General features: G+C 36.8%; 1 protein-coding gene across 1 annotated transcript in view; it reads right to left on the bottom strand.

Annotated features, from left to right (window-relative positions):
- CPNE8 (copine 8) overlaps positions 1 to 19,923 on the bottom strand; it is a gene marked incomplete at both ends in the record, with an annotated part of 91,121 nt that overhangs the window by 14,879 nt on the left and 56,319 nt on the right. Inside the window, 3 exons of the mRNA XM_080622798.1 lie at positions 6,825 to 6,886; positions 9,611 to 9,664; positions 15,878 to 15,953. Coding sequence (XP_080478924.1) covers positions 6,825 to 6,886; positions 9,611 to 9,664; positions 15,878 to 15,953 — 192 coding nt within the window. The remainder of the gene's footprint in view (positions 1 to 6,824; positions 6,887 to 9,610; positions 9,665 to 15,877; positions 15,954 to 19,923) is intronic.

Below are 19,923 nucleotides of genomic sequence, written 5' to 3'. Positions count from 1 at the left end.
ATACTGTCATTCTGGGGATAATCACTCAGCTAGTAAGATTCTATCATGAAAAAGAGTTTGTATGAATTTGCTCAGATTGAGTCTTTTACATCTTCCTTCAAATTTCTGCCTCTTAGTGTGTGCAACAATGAACTTAATGAGCAAAAATTAAAGCTCTTTGAAAGTTACTGAACAGATTTAACTCATGCACATTTACATTAAACATCAACAATCTGACACCGGGCTCTGCAGTAGTGGTTCTGCTGCTCAAATAACCTGATGCGCCCAGAGAAAATACTGTTTGTTTCACAAAAAGACGGGTATGAAAAGAAACCCTAACATGGAATCATTTTGTCATACTGATCAAGGCTAAAACAAACTAAGCTAGGTTATGGGTGGACTGTCTCCAAAAAGTAGTAGAAGCCTACTAATGCTCACAGTATTAACATGGTCAGCCTCGAATACTTCTAAAAATGCTGTAGCCTCAACATGGACAATGGTGAAAGCTGCTGCAATCTCTGAGAAGACCTAAGCTTTATAAGAGAAGTTTACCATCAATATTTCTGCATTATGCTTTATGCAGCTTCACCACAACTTATTAATGGCATGACAAGTCAGATTTAATTTGCTCCATTCCCAAATGTCAGGCCCTGTGGCTTGTTAATCACATCTTTCTGCACTGTCAGTTAGTTGTAAGAATAAAGATCCTAACAAATGCACATCAGCTAGTTTTCTATCACCATCACTATAGTGTGCAGACAAATTGTCCTCATTAGGTAAGAAGAGGTTTGGAAAAACAACAACAAAAACTAAGCCTAATACAATACCACTTCTATACTTATGCTTAGAGTCCCTGCCGGCACTGCTAAGCAAAACTGCTTTTGGGCTATAATATGGCTGCACTTACATTTTAAGGGCTTTGGTGTGGTGCAATCTTTGAAGAGTAAAACAAGACTTCTCCAAGCATTATATGTCAGGTACAAAATCTTCAGCATGCTGAGAGTTTTCCAATGAGGAAAAGAAAAACCCCTCAAACAGCTTTTTCTCAGCATAAGAACAGCAAAACTTGCTTGTAAACCCATTTCCTGCACCAGCTCTTCTGATCCAATCAGTAAGAAGAAAAAGATAAAATGAACATGGCTAACAAACGAAAATATTAAAACCATATCTAATAGCAAAAAAGAAAGAAGTCCTGTGACTACAAGATGACTGACAGCATCGGTTTCTGAAGTATTCCTCAAAGTGGTGTATCTGTATTATATTGCTCCAGATAACAGAAACCCAACTGGTAAACTAGAAAGACTCCCTTTCCCATTTACAACCCACTATAATCTGGATGATTTTTGTCCAAACAGAAGGGTATATATATCACAGTATCTGCAAGTTTGACAACTATAAAGATCATGATATAAAATAAGATCAAAACAGATGTCTACATCTCTAGAATTTGCTCCCATCTGCATGTACATTTTGATGATACCGCTACAGAAAACATGCAAGAACTTAAACCAATTACTTAATGTCAACAGTTTATAGATGACTGTACATAGATTACATTTCAGTTTCCTAAATATAGCTTCTTAATGCTATTTTAAAGACCTCAGTGTATTTACTACACCATAGAAATTTTGAGAAGTCTAAAATGGCATTAAATGCCTATATAGTTCAGAAAAACCGGATGCCACTCTTAATAAAGCTGTCACTCTGCATTATGGACATATGACCACAGAGAACGTCATTTATGGCTTACAGAGAACCATGAAAGCCAGAACAAAACTCTGTTGCCCCAAATCTCTGTTGGGGCAAACCTGCAAACCATGATTGCCCTATGTTTTCAATGACCGTTTTGTTTCATGTATCACACAAATATATGTATGGAGAAAAGAAGGCTCAAGGAAGACCTGATCGCTCTCTACAACTACTTAAAAGGGAGTTGTAGCAAGGTGGGGGGTCAGTCTCTTCTCCAAGTAACAAGCGATAGGACAAGAGGAAATGGCCTTAAGTTGCACAAGTTTAGGTTGGATATTAGGAAAAGTTTCTTCACAGAAAGGGTTGTCAAGCACTAGAACAGGCTGCCCAGAGAAGTGGCTGAGTCACCATTCCTGGAGGCATTTAAAAGACATGTAGACATGGCCCTTAGGGACATGGTTTAGTGGTGGACTTGGCAGTGCTAGGTTAGTGGTTGGACTTGATCATCTTAAGGGCCTTTTCCAACCTAAACAATTCTGATTTCATACCAGAAACATCCCTCTGAACATGATCTCATGGAAAAGAGACATGGAATACTAAGTTACACAAGGCACCAGTGTCCTCTGAGGAAAGGAATAATAAATTGTGAAAAGGTACAAAACACAGGTCAACCTTGTAGTCAAAATTCTCAAAATGCAATTAAACCTTTTTTGAAGGCAAAGCTGGGTCTTTCAAACAATTTAACTTCAGATTAACACCAATAGAAACATATTTTCAAAAGCACCTGTAATATTGTGAATGTGTTTTGTGTTAAAGATTATTAAGAAAAACTATTAATTTCTTTACCATTTCACCAAGACTGAAACAATTAACCAGCCATAACTAAAAAATTAATCAGAAAGGCTAATTTAAAAGCTGTGTGTCATGAAAACATCAAACACAACTACATTGGAAGCCAAATGGGATGACTGGGAAATCAATCTGGATGACATTTCAAGAAGTGTTTTCATGGTAACACATATCATTCTAGAACCAAAATAAATGTAATTAATACAGCTGAAAGTCCACTGTCCTGCTTTTATTTCTACTACATGTTTTATTTCTTTTTAATACACTCATTCTTAGGTTGCATCAACTACATATTTTTAAGCTACTGTTATTATTAGCCTTCATCAACAATTACCAATTTTATATAGTAGTCTTGATTAATGTATTTTGTATAAGGGACATCAGCTGAAAATTCCTTAATTCAGAATAAAAACATTCAAAATTTAAAAAGGCTTATAAAATTGAAGCCCTTGACACGAATTTAGGTGCCTGACTTAATGACGCAAATTTTAAAACACATCAAGAGAACACAACTTCTGTTTCTGATAAGGACAATTCTTTGTCTAAGGCTATGTCCTTGTTTTTCCAGTTGTGTTGTTCTCCAAGGAGCTACACTAAAAGCTCATGACACCTGCTACATGAGTGATCCTGCAAGGTCATGAGGCTTTGCACAAAAGCTGCTAAAACACTGACACCTGGCTAGGCAGGCTGAGCTGCTTCATGTCCCACCTCAAGGGAGAACTACAGTAAAATATCCAAGCAAAGCAATGTGTCTTATGGATTCAGCTGGATAGATCACTACTGCTCTGCCAGTATTTAGCTGGTATAGAAAGCCATGGCCTATTTGCTACCTGGACAGGTGATTTTACCCTATACTACCATGAAAAGTGGAGAAAGCATCCTAAAAGAAACACTAATCTTCACCTCACAATGAGAGAGTAGCCATTTTGAGCATTGCTTTAGGAAAGCAAGTCAAAACCTACTGTCTTTTAATAAGAGCTCTATCATCACTGATATATATAAGGGAACAAACTAAGTCTGGATGTAGCATTTGATTAGTCTTCATAACATTTGTAACAATTAAGGGTTTTTTTAAACAGTACACTGGAAGGAAATACGTATTTCCTCCTGTGGCTTCAGAGTGACAACCAGCTGGTCTGTTAGCGGGGGGGAGCTGTTGAAGGTTTGAGGACCACTCACTGCGCAGAACTCTACAGTGGAGCTAATGGAGTAAGTAACACTACCAACAGGCTGCATCCTCTCCATGGTATTTAAGTCCCCAGTGACACTTATGATTTCCCCTTTGCAGATTCTTGTTCGGCCAAATGCTGTATCAACTTAGAGAACATATTTCTGACAAAGACTCCACAAGACCTTGCTCTTGTATAGTCTTATTACTCCTTATTATTCTTCAAGGATACAAGAAATAGATGGTAAAGCCTCCAAAACGTCTAGTTAGGGCAGCCATTGCTTCATAAGTTTATCTCACAGCAGGTCTGCTCTGAACATCAAATATGCATGCCACTACATTATATGGTGTAGTGGTTGGATGGAAATAGCTGTCATGAAAGGAGTTCTAAATTTCCATTTGACCATTAATGATTAAATACAGTTCAGTTAAAATGTATGTCCAAAGCCCTCAGAATCTAAACAATGTGTGAGTGTTCATTTCCAAAAACCTGGATGAAGGAAAGGCTTTTAACAGGATGGGAGGAAAACATTTCTTCCTATCTTCCACTAATCTGGGACAGAAGAGATGACAATATTTTTGAGTTGCACAAAGATTCAGCTTATTGAATTTCAATGCTCTAGATGCCTAGAGTAATTTGGTAGTTCACGCCCTATTCTAAGTCAAAGAGGCTAGGAACTTCTGCACAGAAATACCCTTTCTGTCCTGAGTCTTGCAACTTTTTGCCTCCTGGTTTCTCTTCCAAACAAACCCAAGCAGACTATGAACTAACTGTTTGACAGTAATTCCTGTAAACCAGGATAATTTTAACTGCTCTCCTCTTCAAGGCTTTATACCTTGCATTCCTGAGCTTATCCATGTATTTGGAGGTATTTTGATAGTAATATGTTTTTCATTGGTAAGTGCCAGGAGAAATCAGACTTCGAAAAATACGTCAATTTTTAGTACAATGTACCTATTTTAAATGTGGGAAGGTCAGTGTGGCAAAACATGTGATTAAATATCAAGATGTAAGCAAATGCCAGCTAGTAAGATGTAAGATTCTTAAGATGTAAAGTGGATGCAAAAAAGACATCCACCTCTTTCCTGCTACACTGCTATAAAATCCAGTGTTATGTAGTAAAATGGAATTAGAATTTGTGGACAAACTTTATGGACTTCTATTTAATTCTTCAGACCTTTAAAAAAAAAAACCACAAAAAAGTTACATTGATGATACTGATAATGGAATATCCCAATTAAACAGATGCAGACTCAAACCACAAATGAAATTAAGACTGTAATCCCAATTTATTGCAGTTAAAGCTGTCAAGATTTCCGTTACATCAGTATTACTTCAAGACACCTCAAATCAATTACAATGAAAGTTCTGAACATGAAGTATTTCATAAACATCCATTTACTGAAGATCCAATATTGTGCATATTGCAGAATCAGTGTTTTCTTACCCTTGCCTAACTAAATGGAAGAAAACCAGGGAATTAAAAAAAAACAATTTTGGAGGACATGATGGGAAAACAGACTGATTAATGATGAAATCTTCTCTTCCCCCTTCCTTCATAATCTGCCAACTGGACTGCAACTGATATGTAGTAGTATTAAATGAGATAAATGAAGGGAGAGAGAAGCCAAGAGAATGAGTCTGAGTCTCAGCCTCCTGGTCATGTTTATAAAACTGTATAGGTTGCAGAAAGGTAACATTTTATACAAGCACTTCTACAGTTTTCACTGGCATGTGCACACAAATAACGGTATGAATCACTAAACAAGATTCTATATGAAATAATTAAGTACTAATGCTCTGCTCATACTTTTAATCACAGAGCATTCTGCTGAATTATACTCTATATAAAAGAACAGAAAAAAATCTTAAACTGTAATTATCACCATAGGTCTTCTTTGACTTGCAGTTACAGAGATATATACAAAATATCAGTAAGAACAACAAAGTATTATTTGTAATCAAAATTTCTATTATTTGTCTATAGAATGTAGATAATTAGGTTTATTAACTTGTATTGTAACATCTCAGTGAGAAATGTGTTAAACCACTCTAAAAAGATTATGAATGCACCCCCCATATATTTTTCTTTGCAAATTTAGATACAAAACTTCATTCTTCAGTTCCTTATACATATTCTTCTTGTAGAGATGAATACTGAATGAATGGGGGATAAGATGGTTGTAGCAAACATGTACAACATGCTTCACAAAACACTAGAGGTAAAACTGTTTCTTTGTGCATACATATACTTCATTCAGTGCAAACTTCTGGTAAACATGGGATGGATGGCCATTTTCTGCTTTAGTTTAAGTCCACAACAGGAACATAGGATTGCCACTGTTGTGAACAAAGTCAAAGCCCTGTATTGCTACAGCCAAAATACAACACAGAGTTCTTTTTCATTTCAGCTGAAGCCTGGCTGAAGACTGGCACAAAAAAAGTAACTTTTTTCTTCACAGGTAATCAATGTTTTAAAATACATGTGGGATGTATATTCAGATGGTATGCCTCAAAAATCCATACTAAGTGCCTAGGAACATGTAACAAAGTATTTTCATTTATCACAGAGAAGAACTATGTTCTGGCAGGGAAGTTAGCCTGAGGAATTCCTGAGACTCAACCTAGGCATGTTCTAGGGTAAGCCCTGTGATGCTTCTGTCTCTACTTCCCTTTTGGGAAAATGACAATAAATGATAAATTGAATGTGTTATAAATTTTACATAATTAGTATTGAAAAAATACCTTTGAAAGGGGAAGGATCTAAATAAATGCCAATATTAAATACACCAAAGGTCAGTGTAATCACAAGAAATAAACCAGCATTTTACTAATTTTATAGTATCTAGGTAATTCCCTTTCAGCTAATCCAACTTTCACTGGCTGATCAGAAGTCATTACTCAATCTCAGTGTTTTAGTACCAACACCGACTTCAACATTTAAGCAAAGTTCCACGACTTAACTTACATCAGTAATTGCAGGTTTTATGTAGGCAAAGGACAGTCTCTAAAATGAGGAAACAACGCATCTCTTTACAGATACTACTCAGAGTCATTATATGCAAAGTACATACACAAATTGCTAGTGAATTACATTGAGATTGTGAAAACAAGAAAGGTTTGTTGCCAATCACATACCCGCCTTTAATATAGTCAAGGAATGAAACTTCTGTTTCAATTAGGAAGGAAAGCAATGTTACCTGAAAGCAAATAAAAAGAGAGTCAGACATGAACTGTCATTTCCCAGTTGAACAAGTAGAGACACAAGCACAATGTTTTTGGAGCTCTGTCCTTAAAACAAAATTTCCTACAGTATTAGGGAAAAAAGAAGATTAAAAAAAAAAAAAGAAACCATTTCAATAGGCAGTCCCTGAAAGACAAATTTGGAAGTCTACTACAATTGTTTGTTTGGGGCGTTTTTAGGCCACATTTAAGGGATAGAAGATTGCGTTCCAGGGCAGGTTACCACATGCACATCTTCTGATCACATGGGCAGTGGTCTAAATGTGTTACTGGCATTTTCAGCACTTGAGTCCCAGAAGTATAAACTCAAATGGAAAAGATCCAGTATTTAAGATCTTCATATACTGCACATCATTTATGAAAACAAAGAATTTAATCCAAATTAGTTTTGTTTCATCCACAAAGTGACACAAAACTCACAATATAAGCGCATCAGGCAGTCAATGGAAACTGCCTAAGTAACTACTCACAGCAAATTCACTGACAATGATACACAGAATAAAAAGGGGGTGGCAGTTTGTCATGAAATTTGATTTGCCTCCAATTACAGCAAAATATAAAACCTGAAAATATCCTATGTTGTAAACTTGGACTCAGAATGAGATTACAGGTAGCAATTTTGCCTTCCATCCTACTTTCTTTGTCACAGGTTCTCTGTGAGTCTTAGTGACTTGCAAAGTTTAAAACCATCGAATTACCCTTCTAGCTGAGAACAGATGACCATATATAGTGTTATATATATATATATATATATAGTTCCATCAGACTATCAGTAGCATAGTCTTGCATATAGGATTGAAATTTTTATGTGATTTCCCACTGGACACAGTCATTTTAACGGTTCATTTGTTATTACAGTTGGTTATCGTGTTCTTAACTAGTTAAAGCAAATGCTTTCAGTGAATCTGATTTTAAACGGTAAAAAATGGAAACAGACAAAACCCTTTCATAGTGGCCAAAGTGTTTACTTCCATACAGACAATACCAATGTTCCAAGTTTTATATGGTGAATTTCACATTTCACTACTTGGCATTGTTCAAAACTAATCATGTACAAACTAAACATTTCTGCTTAGTATGTCATTTTGGCTGTCTGAATTTAAAATGACCCCTTAAGTAATAATGAATTGATATGGTTACTGTATGTACCCTGTTCTTAAAAGCAGCAGTGAGAGAGCAATCAATGATAGATATCCACTTTACTTAAAAGTTCTCCAAAAGCCAGCTCCTATTAGGGAGAATGATAATGATGGTGACTGGTTTGAAAGTTTAGAAAACTGTAAGATAAGGAATATCTTGGATTAATGACAGGGAGAGAAAAAAAACCTGCAAGCAAACACATAGGAAAGTGACAATTTGGAGAAGCATAAGGGAAGCCTGAAGGACTAACAGAAGTAAGGGCAAATGGATGCAGAAAGGACTTGATAAAGAAAAGAAATTACAAAACCAACAGAACACTGATAGAAAGGGGAAGAGCAAAGAAAATTGCTAACTACTGCTTATTGGAAATTTCCATGTAATTTGAGACAAAGGCTAACAAGACACAGTTCATTCTGTCTGTTCAAATGTGACTAAAATATGTTCTTTCAAATGCAGATACATGTGAAGGTGTTAAAATACTTCAAATTCAACAGGGAAATTGAACATGTAAATGCATTTTTTGCTTTCCTGTATCCTAAGCCAGATTTCATACCATTCTGAGTACACTTACTTTTAGTATTGATTTAAAATAGTAATTTTTCATAAATTTCTGACTCACTGATTTAGCACAACAGAACTTTAAACACATTAAATTGTAGTAAAAGGAATATATAAGAAAAAAGGTTACCTAATGAATCAGATCTTGAATGGTAAAGGTTCATGGACAAGCTGCTTATGCTTACTTTTTACAATTAAAGCAGAGGTACAAAATAAGTGTTTATTTTCCTACTGAAGAACAGACTTATAAAAGCTTTGAGAATGACAAAACATTCCTTCAAGGCTAGAGTTCAGAGTGAAAGTAGCCCTACTGACTTCAGAGGAACTGTTCATGTGGAAAAACCCCCACATGCTGGATGTTTCAAAAACCCTATTTTACATTTCATTAGTTTTGCAATATACAATTCTTCAACATTTATCTTCATTTTTTTAATGATAGTTTGAACTTCATGAATGCCAGAACACGGAAGCTGAGAAATTGGGAATTATTTATATTGCTAATGGTTCACAAAACAGACTATGGAATATGAACAACAGGACATTAAACTCTCATTCCAAACTGAACTAACAGATCTTTTAACATCAATCTACAAAAACTCCTTGGTAATAAAAAATGTTGACTCATTTTGGTTTAGCCATGCTAACTAAGCACACTAGCTTTTACTGATGCTAACTCAGCAGCTGAATTTAAGAAAAAAATCGACTTCTGAAAGTCCATCTATGTTTCAGATAAATAGTCCAGTAATTTCAGAAATTTGACTGACATTTTGATATAACTTATTTTGGAATTCATTGCACACTTGGTCAGAGCTTTTATTAAGACCCCTTAAATTAAAAAAATCTGAAATGAATGCTGTATAACAGTAAATAATTTATTGTTGTGGCCTTCACAGAAGCTTCTGTTCAAATTCTGTTAAATTACAAGTCAATTATACTCTATTTCAAGTTAAAAGCATCCAGTAACATAAAATACATTTACTTACTGTTCCAGAATTAACATACTTTTTCTTTTTTCCTTTTTTCTTTGGATTTATTACCTAGAAACACAGATACATATATTGAAGCAGTACGATCTATGAGTTAACATAAAGATAAGTGTTAAGATACTTTTGATGCAGAAAATAGTCTATTTTTAGTGGATTCTAAATTCACTAAGCATCCTGTTTACTTATGCACTCCAATGCTAGGATACAGGCATATTTGAAAACCAGTGAATTTATCTTCAGGGTATCTGCTAGGTAAGACAGTGCTGTTATTGACAAATAGGGGACCTGTGAAACAGAAGTGACAGTGTTCATTAAATCTGAGTACTCAGTGAAACACTTCATTGAATTTTCACAAGATTCTGCATTTTTCTGCATGCCTGATTCCAGTGTTTCAGTGTACTGTGTCGCAACTTCTCCATCTCACAATGTACCTCTTGACATTCCAGTCAATCTGTTTCCATCTTCTCAGTATTATCTGAGAAACACGAGAGTTGTTCTGCTCCTAGTTTCTGTATTCAGTGCAACAGGATTTGGCTGACGAAAAGAGCAATTGAGGGGACAGATCATACTGTGCCTGAATGAAAGATAGTCAGTAACTTAATAAAATAGCACAGATCACCACTTTACTGGTGTACAGGAGTATTTTTCAAAATACTGCATGGAATTTGGAAGCAAAACATTATTTTGTTAATTATGTTGATCCATGATCTGCTATATAACCAGGAAACTCAAATCCTTGTGGCTTGCCGATGAGTTTTGATGTAAGCTACTCACAGATGTTCTGTGAATGACAAGGAATGAAAACATTCCCAACTGAAATTTTTGTCACTTAACTGCAATAAAACATTTCAAGAATTTTGCCTGAAAATGGGAAAAATTGTAATATATGCTCTCTAAAAATTCTCTCCCCCAAAGCAAAATGATGCTACATTTAAAGATCATATTCCCTGTGCAACACAGAACAGCTGTGAAATTTAAGGCAGAAAGAGGTAACTATCATTTGAGATCTTTCCAAACAGGCTAAATGACAGTGATTCTTTCTTTCCTTCCAGTATGCCACACAGTTATCTATTAAGTGTTCATCACAGCTTATACTCCCTTACGCATACGTAAACCCTTTAATACTTTACAAAAACCCAGATAACCTGTTTCTCTTATTAACAGTATGACTGGTAAGCAACGGATTAAATCTGTGTAATTGTGGTTTATTAACAATGCAGCAACTCTTGTTGAACCACAATCTTATCCAGAAAGTGACTCCTGCTGACAACTGCCCAGAAGAGGAATATGAAGGTAACAGACTGCCTGCCTGCCCTGTGGCCCTTCATTCACAGCTCTCCAGAACCCAGTGGTCAGGCCTGAGTTAGCAGCATATTTCTTGCCAGCAGTCAGTAAATGCCAAAAAGGAGATTCATCTGAACTTTCTGCTTCAAGTAACTTGGTAATTGGCTGCTGAGGAATTGCTAGGAAAGGCACTAGAGCTTGGAGTGAAATATCATGGGAAACAAGGCATCTACTTGATCAAAGATGAATTAAATGACAGCTGATCTCCCTCATGTAATTCCAGGTACTACAATTACTATAATATTGATGTGGGGTTTGTGTGTTGTTTGGTGGGGGTTTTTTTTTAATATATTTTGTTTGGTTTGTTTTCTCAAATTTCAGGTAACTATAAATAAACTGGAGTCTCACACCCCTGCAGTAACCTAGGAAGCTACATGAACTCTTACCTTTTAAAAAAAGGTCACTTGAAAAGAGCTTGTTATAGCAATGTTTCTAATCTGAAAATATGGGATTCCTACAGATTTCTCCACCTGCCTTGGGTCAGTTTGTAAATGCAAAACAATTTAAGAAAGAATTTTCCAGTCTCTTTTGTTCTGATATTGCAAAGACAGATCAAGTAGAAGCAGTACCAAAGTACAGAGGACTGCAGTGTGGGGAGGCAAACATAAGATGCTCAAGAAATAGACGCTATTCATGGGAGCGAGATACTGATACTATATTCAAGAAACTGCAAAATTAATCAAGATGTTATGACAGAATATTCCTGGTAGGGCAGAAGTCATGTCAGTGATACAACAGGAGAGGACATTTTCACTGCATACAGTAATCTGTGTTGTGACACTATCCATAGGAAACCACAGTAATGCTGGGTTGATCTTGGATCTAAATATGAAAAATCCCCATGGCTTTCAGTTGTCTTTGTCCTGCTCTGCACAGTAGCACCTCTGATCATTTTTTAAATATAATGCAGTACATAATTGGAGCACCCTACCTTGCATTAGTGCTTGCCTAAACCATCCTACATGTGATCACCTTTATTAGGAACATGAAATCCTACAAAATACTGAAGTTAAATGGCAGTAGTCCAAGACCAATTAAAGGATAGCTTAAGGACTAACAAAGATCTGTACACCATACAGGAAAAAAAACCCCAGGCTACAGCCACAAAGGCCTGCCTTCTCATTATTAGCAAGAATATCATTCCATGAGGAATAAAAAACATAGTTCAGTTCAGAGAGACACTGTGCATGCAAAATGGGTGACATTGGAACTCATGGTGCAAATAGAGAAGCTGACCTAAATACTTCAAAAAGCATATTCATACACCAGAAGAAAGTCTTAAGTATTTACTTTGAGGGACATAAGAGGTCTTGAAATTAGACTGTCTACCATTATGACCACGACTAATTAGCTGGATTTGTATTACATCTGAATCACCCTTGGGAGAAGCAGAACTTGAAAGAAGTTCCAATCATGGGATTACGATTGCACCAATGAAGATCTTGCAGCCAGGCAGGTCAGGAGTTTCACCAACCTGGACACATTTATGAGTCTAAATTCAGGAACAGGCTCTCCTACCAGAATGGACAAAGAGGGAACAGAAGCGCAGTCGTCAAGACAGCTAGTCATGCAACTGCCCCAAAAGCAGCTACAGCCCATATGAATCCACAAGTCATCACGCATAATTTGAAGGCAAATTAGCTGCTAATTTGAAAGAGGAGGTGGTCATACTAACAAGACTATGTTAAAGGCAGATTTGGTGGAAAAAGCTGATTTTTCCTGTTTTTTTCGGATGGCACATATGACCATTGCTCATGTTTGAGAGCCTTAGATATTACTTTCCTCTAGGGAAGGTAGGGGTGAGAGGGATATGATCAAAATCTTGACTCCTGGTGACACTGGAGATCAAGGATAGAGACACTAAAGAAATATCATGAAAAATATCCCACTCAGTGTCCCAGGTAGAAGTTGGGAAGGAATACAGGAAAGAAGAAACACTTTTAGAGACATCCCAAACAACAGGGGGAAAAAATATTAGGTGCCTTATTTTTTTCTTCAAGTACTATATTTGGTCTGCATTATATAAGCCAAGGGTTGAAACTGCTGATGCAATAAGAGGACTCATTTTATGCTATCAGAACTCCTAGAGAGCACGATTGCTCTGTGTATGATGACACTTTTCAAGAGAAGGCTGCTTTTAATTAGAATAATACTTCGGGTAATCAGACCTAGGAAGGAATGGGCATTTGTACTGTGTTGTGATGACAGCAATCTGTTGCATGAGGATAAGAGTCAGGGTCTAAACCCAAAAGAACGAGGCTTCAATAAAGGCAAAATGAAGGCAATTTCTACTAGGATACACTGTTACCTTTCCTATCTTTCTCTCAGGCATCCTGGCAGATGCTGTGTTTTCCTGGGTTATGTTCATTACTCAACTGATACAAACATCTTGTAAGTTCATTAGAGGAGACTGTAGACTCTTCAAAGTGAAAGAAAAGAAAACACATCTAAACTCAAAACTGGACCATTCCTGTGTTCAATACTATTTGAACACATATATTTATTATATACTATTATAAACTCTGACAGGGACAAAAGATTTCATCAAAGGATCTGTCAAGAGTTATCAGACAGAGATACTGTCTGGAAATTGTAAAAGACAAAAATGCACACCAAAATAGTCTCTGTATAACACACAGTTCTTCGGGTTCATGACTCTGTGATCTGAAGTACTGAATGTGAACTCCATGTTCGGACTCTTCTGAAGTTCCCCTGTCCACAGTATATAAACACCTTAGGACAATAAATACAGCACAGACTGTACCTTGCCTACACAGTAGTTTTCTTGTGTTGTATGAATGCTCATATCCAGAAATGAAAGATGGCAAAAAATAGAACAGAAATGAGAGAGACAACAAAACAGTGAAGTTAAAAATAAAGACGACTCTTTGCAAATCTCAGTAAGTGAGGCTATAAAAGCCCTACAGAGCAAAACCTACAGGTACAGCACTTCACCTTAGAGAAACTGAAAGTATGTGGCACAATTCATACACTTTGTCTATGAGCATGTGTGAGATGGAGGGTGCTAAAACCTTTAACACATGGCTGGAGATGTGCAAATGCAATAACATGTATTTTCACACAGGAGAATAGAAAGGTGCCTGAAATACACACATTACTTCCATGTGAAAACTGCTGTTCATGAGTCCTTGCAGGAGCTATACTGTGATACTGCTCTAATTAAGCAGACCACTGCTCCCAAACACCACCACTACATCAGTATCATGAGACAGCTGAGGGGTTTTGTGTAAATGCACCAAGAATGTCTATCATCAGAACAACGAATTAGATGCTTAGGTACTAAGCACTAGTTGTGTGCTAAGCACTAGGCTACTGCTGGGGGAAAAAGAAACAGTAAAGGGAAACACAGGGTTTTACACACATACACACACAGACAAGAGGAGGAACTTGAAACAATGCACATTGTTTTACCACGGGAAAGAAAACAGTTCCTTTTACAGGAATTCTGGAGACAACTCCAACAACACAAAGCAATAGAGCGCAGACACTTGACACAGTATGTGCCAGTATGTGTACACAGCAGAGAGCAGACTTCCTATCTCTGGTCCTAAATGAAGGATAACCATGTCATGTCAGCACCAGAACTGATCATTAGTAAGACAACCTAGGCAGAACTTACTAGCTCAGATGCAGCATAACTCCAACTCACCTGTACTGCTCCAAGGTGGGGAGCACATTCACAGTATTTGAAGTTAAGGTACTACACACTGTTACCTACTGAAGACAATGCTGAAGTGATCTAAGTTATGCATAAGATTAACGGGGACTCAAAATGAAAATGAAATTTCTCAGATCTATAAAAAACTGGAGTTTAACACTGCAGAATGTAAACCGAAACTTCTCAGTAACAAAATAAATTTTAATTCTCTTCCTCCCACTACCTCTTCTTATTTAACACATTTTGAAATTTCATTATATACTTCTCAGTCTAGACTAAGATTCCTCTGGAATATTAATTTAAAAATGAAGTTTTTAATGCAGGAGTCTTAATGGGTTTTTTTGCCAGTCAATTTTTTTGTGCCCAGATCTGGTATATTTTTTAAAGGGCTCTGTCCAAAAAAAGAAAGATGCCAAAAATGAGTCCATTTATGACACTTCAAGTTTATGCATCTTAATTTTTGTTTCCGCAAACTCAGTGATTGCTTCTGAGAGTAAATTACAGCACATTTTGATGCTCAATAAGGTTTGATCTTGGAAAGTTTACTTTTTGGAAAATCCCAATTATCTCAAACTAAATTAAGAAACGAGTCTTAAACTGGGGATTTATTAGACCCAAAATAAACAAGCCTGAATAGCAAAACTCTACTACTGAATTGACAACTTCCTGTCAATCCCCGTAGCTGGCAGATGTATGAATCCTAAACCAGAAGTGCGATACAAAGGTGGTAACTGACCACAAGAAAAACCCTGCCAATAAATACGATAAATTCTTTGTCACTTGTAAGCCCTGCATCAAAACTCTAAAGATTCTAACGTCTGCACTTAAGGTGAAAGGCATTGTGACTCTGCATTTGCTGTAGGAATCGCCAGACAGTCCTCAGATAGGATAAAACAACGTACAACTCATGTAACAGTTGGCAAAAGAAATAAATGACAAATTGTTCATACACAAGTGGGGGTAACCCAGTATTTACTCCAAGCATACCAACCCAGCTGCTTGAAGTGCTCTTCTTGCCCTACCACAGCCCAGCATGCATACACACATATGCACACATACCTACTTGTCTCTAAATCTTTTTATGAAGCAACACTTTTAGATTCTCTGTTAATTGTTTATAAAAGGGAAATGTGAAAACATTCCAAAGTTTGATTTTTACAAGTACTGTGCAAATTTAATCAATTTGCCCCGAAAATAATTGGGAATGTTCTCATTTATTTCCCGATGCTCACAGTACTTACCTCATAGACGTTGAACTGAGATTGCCCCCTCGACAATTCTCTGTAACTTGTTGTGAATTCTCCGATGAAATCATGGCTGTATAAAGAAAAAGTTTTCAAGTCAAATGCACTGCAAAAATCATGTATTACAGCTATTTACAAAAAAGAGGACAGCCAATATGAACTGGCACCCAAGAAAGGAGCAATGGCAAAAGATACAATTTGCTTAAAAATCTTTATTTCTGTCTCTGTTGTGTGTTCACTCTATTAGTAATAAAAATTTTAGAGATGAAAAGCTTAAACTTTCTGATGGCATCTGCTTAACTTAGCTGCACAATGAGGACTAGGTTGTAAATTAGTCACCTGGCCCCAATATAACCTTATGGAATCTGAAAACCAAAGCAGGCTATCAAAAACTATCACCATTTTCTCACTGGATGACCACTGGCACCGCAGTTAAGACTATGTAAGAGAAAGAGAGGTATTATGAGTGTGAAAGGAGTAACTTGAACCAGGAAAGACCATCCCTACCAACTTGTGCAATGTGACACTCAACAGTACTTTTAAGAGGAAGACCCTTTGCAAAGAGAAAGATCTGGGAAGATCTGGGAAGAGAAAATCAATCCACTGAGGCTAGTCAACTTACAGCATTAGACACCATTGGAAAGCAGATCTTAAACTAACACTAAAGCAGTGGTTACTAAGCTTCTCCTTTTTAAATTCTATTCCTTCTCAAAGAATACATTCAACACCTCTGTGATGTCACCTGTATTTTGAAAACTCCTTTGTCAACTCTTAATAAGCGGATGTCATGCTGCAAAAGAGCCACCGTGAGCAGGATGGCTGGGGAAGTGAAGTGGATGAAGCATTGCTGAGTAAGGTGGCTGAGTAAGAGGTCAGGAAGTCGAGGCACAGAAACCACAGGGCTGCCAGAAGTGACTGAACTCTTACCTCAGACAGGTACCTGGAATGGAAGCAACTGCAGGGGTAAGTGCCTAGCAGACGGCTACACAACTCCCAGCAGTCACAAGACCTGTTCTCATTCTCCACTCTTCCAGATGAACTTTCCTCACTGCTGCTCCAACTCTCATTCACCCCAACCCCATCTTATGACTTTGTTACTTGGAAAATTTGTTTTTAAGAAATACAGAACTCTTCTAATTAAGCTATAAATATTAAAAGCAAATTTAAATAAATCTGAATGTTGTAAGAAGAGGAAAAATGGAAACAATCCACAGCAACATGAAATTTTTTCTTCATTTATTCATAATGAAATTTTATGAAAAAAAAAACAAACTCCAAATATAAATACCATTTCACGACACGAGCATGAACTCACAAAACATGCAAACCAAACAATTCAACGGTCTAGTCATCATACCAATGCACATGAAATAAGGCACTTGCAAAGCATTCTGTAAGAAAACCTGGGAAATACCGTATGGTGAAGACGTTTCTGATTACTCAGATTCAGAAGGGACCATCTTTCATGAAACACTCCCCTTCTAGTCTGAAGATAAGGAAATTGCTTCCAAGACAGACTAAGACTCTCTTTAAGAACCCAGTTTTGGAGGTATCATCTCCTTTGATTAAATGCTTTCCAGACTGCAATGACTATTTAACCAGGGGAACAGAGGAAGTCATCCATACAAGCTATGGAATTTGAGTTCCATATAGGCTGTAGCATGTAAGAGGTATTTAACTTTGAGTAACCATGGCACTGGAGAAAAATTCACCTTGGTTAAAGAGGAATCTTTCCCTTTTGTAACAGTTCATACTTTAAATTTTCAAGCCAGCTTGTACATTTCAAAGGCAGAAATTCAAACAATAGCTCAATGACTACCTTCAAACATCCTGTAGCAAACAGAAGAAACATAAGTAATTCCAGACAGGGCTAACTCTGGGGAAAAAATCCACCATACTGCTTAAAAGTGGTTGTTTCTTTAATTCTAAGAGACACTGAAAAGCGTGCTTTCTTTGCAGCAATGTGCACAGACTGACAAGAACTGAGCTAGAAAGACATAATTCCTCTGAGTAACCACAGTAAAAAGATATGGGCATACATAACGAGTCTGAGAGTTCTCTGCACTTCAAAGATCATCAACCTGGATCTTAACACTCAGTATTCAGATGGATGTATGCCCCTGCACTAGGTTGGTGCTGAAAGATGGGTGTCTGTTAGACAGCATTTGCCTTTGCCATTAAGAGAAAAAGGCATTGACCCCTCCTGATACTCATAATCACACTTTCCCAAATGGATATCCTTATTAGTCTCTGGACTGAGAATCCAAAGGAAATGTTCTCTTTGCCTTCCTAACACCAAATATTCCTAGACTGGAAGACGAGTGACATATCAGAATACTGAATCAGAGACTCTTAGCATAATCTTGATCCCCATCTCCCTAAATCTTCAGATTTGAGACTGTGCTTTGAAGTGCTGAAAATCACTTTAGGAATTGCATTAAGATATATTTTTTTTAATCATCTAAAGTTAAAAAAAAAACCAACAATGGAGGAAAGGCAAATAATCACCAGAAATACGTCAATGAGTAGGGGAAAAGTGCAATAATTTAAAAATTAGCTATCTAGCTGGAGAAGGAAGATGAAGACGGAGAACAAGAAATAAGGTGAGAAAGCCTAGAATCTGAGATTTACAGTCCTTCCTGCAGTGTTTAGATTCTCAGATGAATGTTTCGATGGCCCCAGGTTAGCATGGCAATATTTACAGTTTTAAAATTCAGGAAAAACACACTTCCGTGTAACAGATTATAAACATCAAGTCTGCAAAATGGCTTTTGCACCATGTATGTAAGTAGCAATTTCTCTGAAATTAAGTGAATAAGCCTTCGGAGAGAAATAAAAACATCAGAGTATTGTTGATGTGCCGATGCAAAGCTGCACATCATCCTATTCTTTCCTTCTGCAAAACTTGTCTGTGTGTACTTCCCTGATAAGGACACTCCACAAAAAAAGTCTCTCTGTTTCACACAAGTGGACTTGTCCAAAGTAACAAAAACAACTTCTGTGATTTCTTATGGTATCAAATATTTTGGATTTGTCACAGCTCTTAGAAGCAATAAAAGGAATCATCTAGAACAAGTGGTTCACATTTTGACAATTTTTGTGCCAAAACTGTTTTGAGACAAAGGAATGTTTACTAATTGTGTTAATGTTACAAAGGCCCTATATTACTATTACTCAAGAAAGTTTAAGTGATGTTTGAATAAATGAGAGCTAGGAATATACAATTACTCTTAACAATGTAATTCACGAACATGACAGTAAGAAGCTCAACACAAAGCACCCTGTAATCACTTTTTCAAAGCACAGATACCATAGAATAGGGAAAAAGCAAAAAAACCCTGCAAGTCAGGTCTTGAGGTCAGAGTCAAGTCAAGATTCAGAAATCAAGTATATGCACAGTAATGCTGCCTTACTGACTGCAGAATAACCTGCAATACTCAGCATAAAGTGCTTTGCTATCTACCAGGCTCTCTGATGACCCTTCAAAGGTTGTTTCTGCTCACTCTGCACATCTCTGAAGCAAACAAATTCAGCATAATAAGGCGATTAGTGCAACAACAGCTTATAAACAGTCCATCAAAAATGAAAATTAACATAAACTAAGTAACAACAGCACTGTACAAAAAATTGATAGACTAATTCTTGAGAGGGATTCACTTCAGATACATTTGGCAATGTCAAAGTTAAATTAGGCACTTAGGTTCTTTGCTACGATCACTAGTAAGTCAGAGGCCCCATGAACTGGCAAATTATTCCAGTTAGGATGGATTCAATCAGACCATTTTTCCCTGTAAGCTACTGAAGTAGCTTAAATGATTAGTCCAATCTAGTTGTCTGATTTTTACATTGTCTGAAGTTACATGAGACGAGCGCTGTCTCATCTTTCTGAGGAACTGAACATGTAAGATGTCAGTGTCCTGCCTGCTTCTAAATGCAAATAGGTAGAAAGAAAAAGGCAAAAAAAGTCGCACAGTTAGAGTAAGAAGGAGTACATGTGTATAAGTATCCTTCACTTTTTGGGTTTTTTAGATATTGATATTGTT

The sequence above is a fragment of the Psittacula echo genome, assembly GCF_963264785.1.
Source record: "Psittacula echo genome assembly, chromosome: 1".
Lineage (NCBI taxonomy): Eukaryota > Metazoa > Chordata > Aves > Psittaciformes > Psittacidae > Psittacula > Psittacula echo.
The sequence above is the reverse complement of the archived record's forward strand: the minus strand, read 5'-3'. Positions and strand labels throughout refer to the sequence as shown.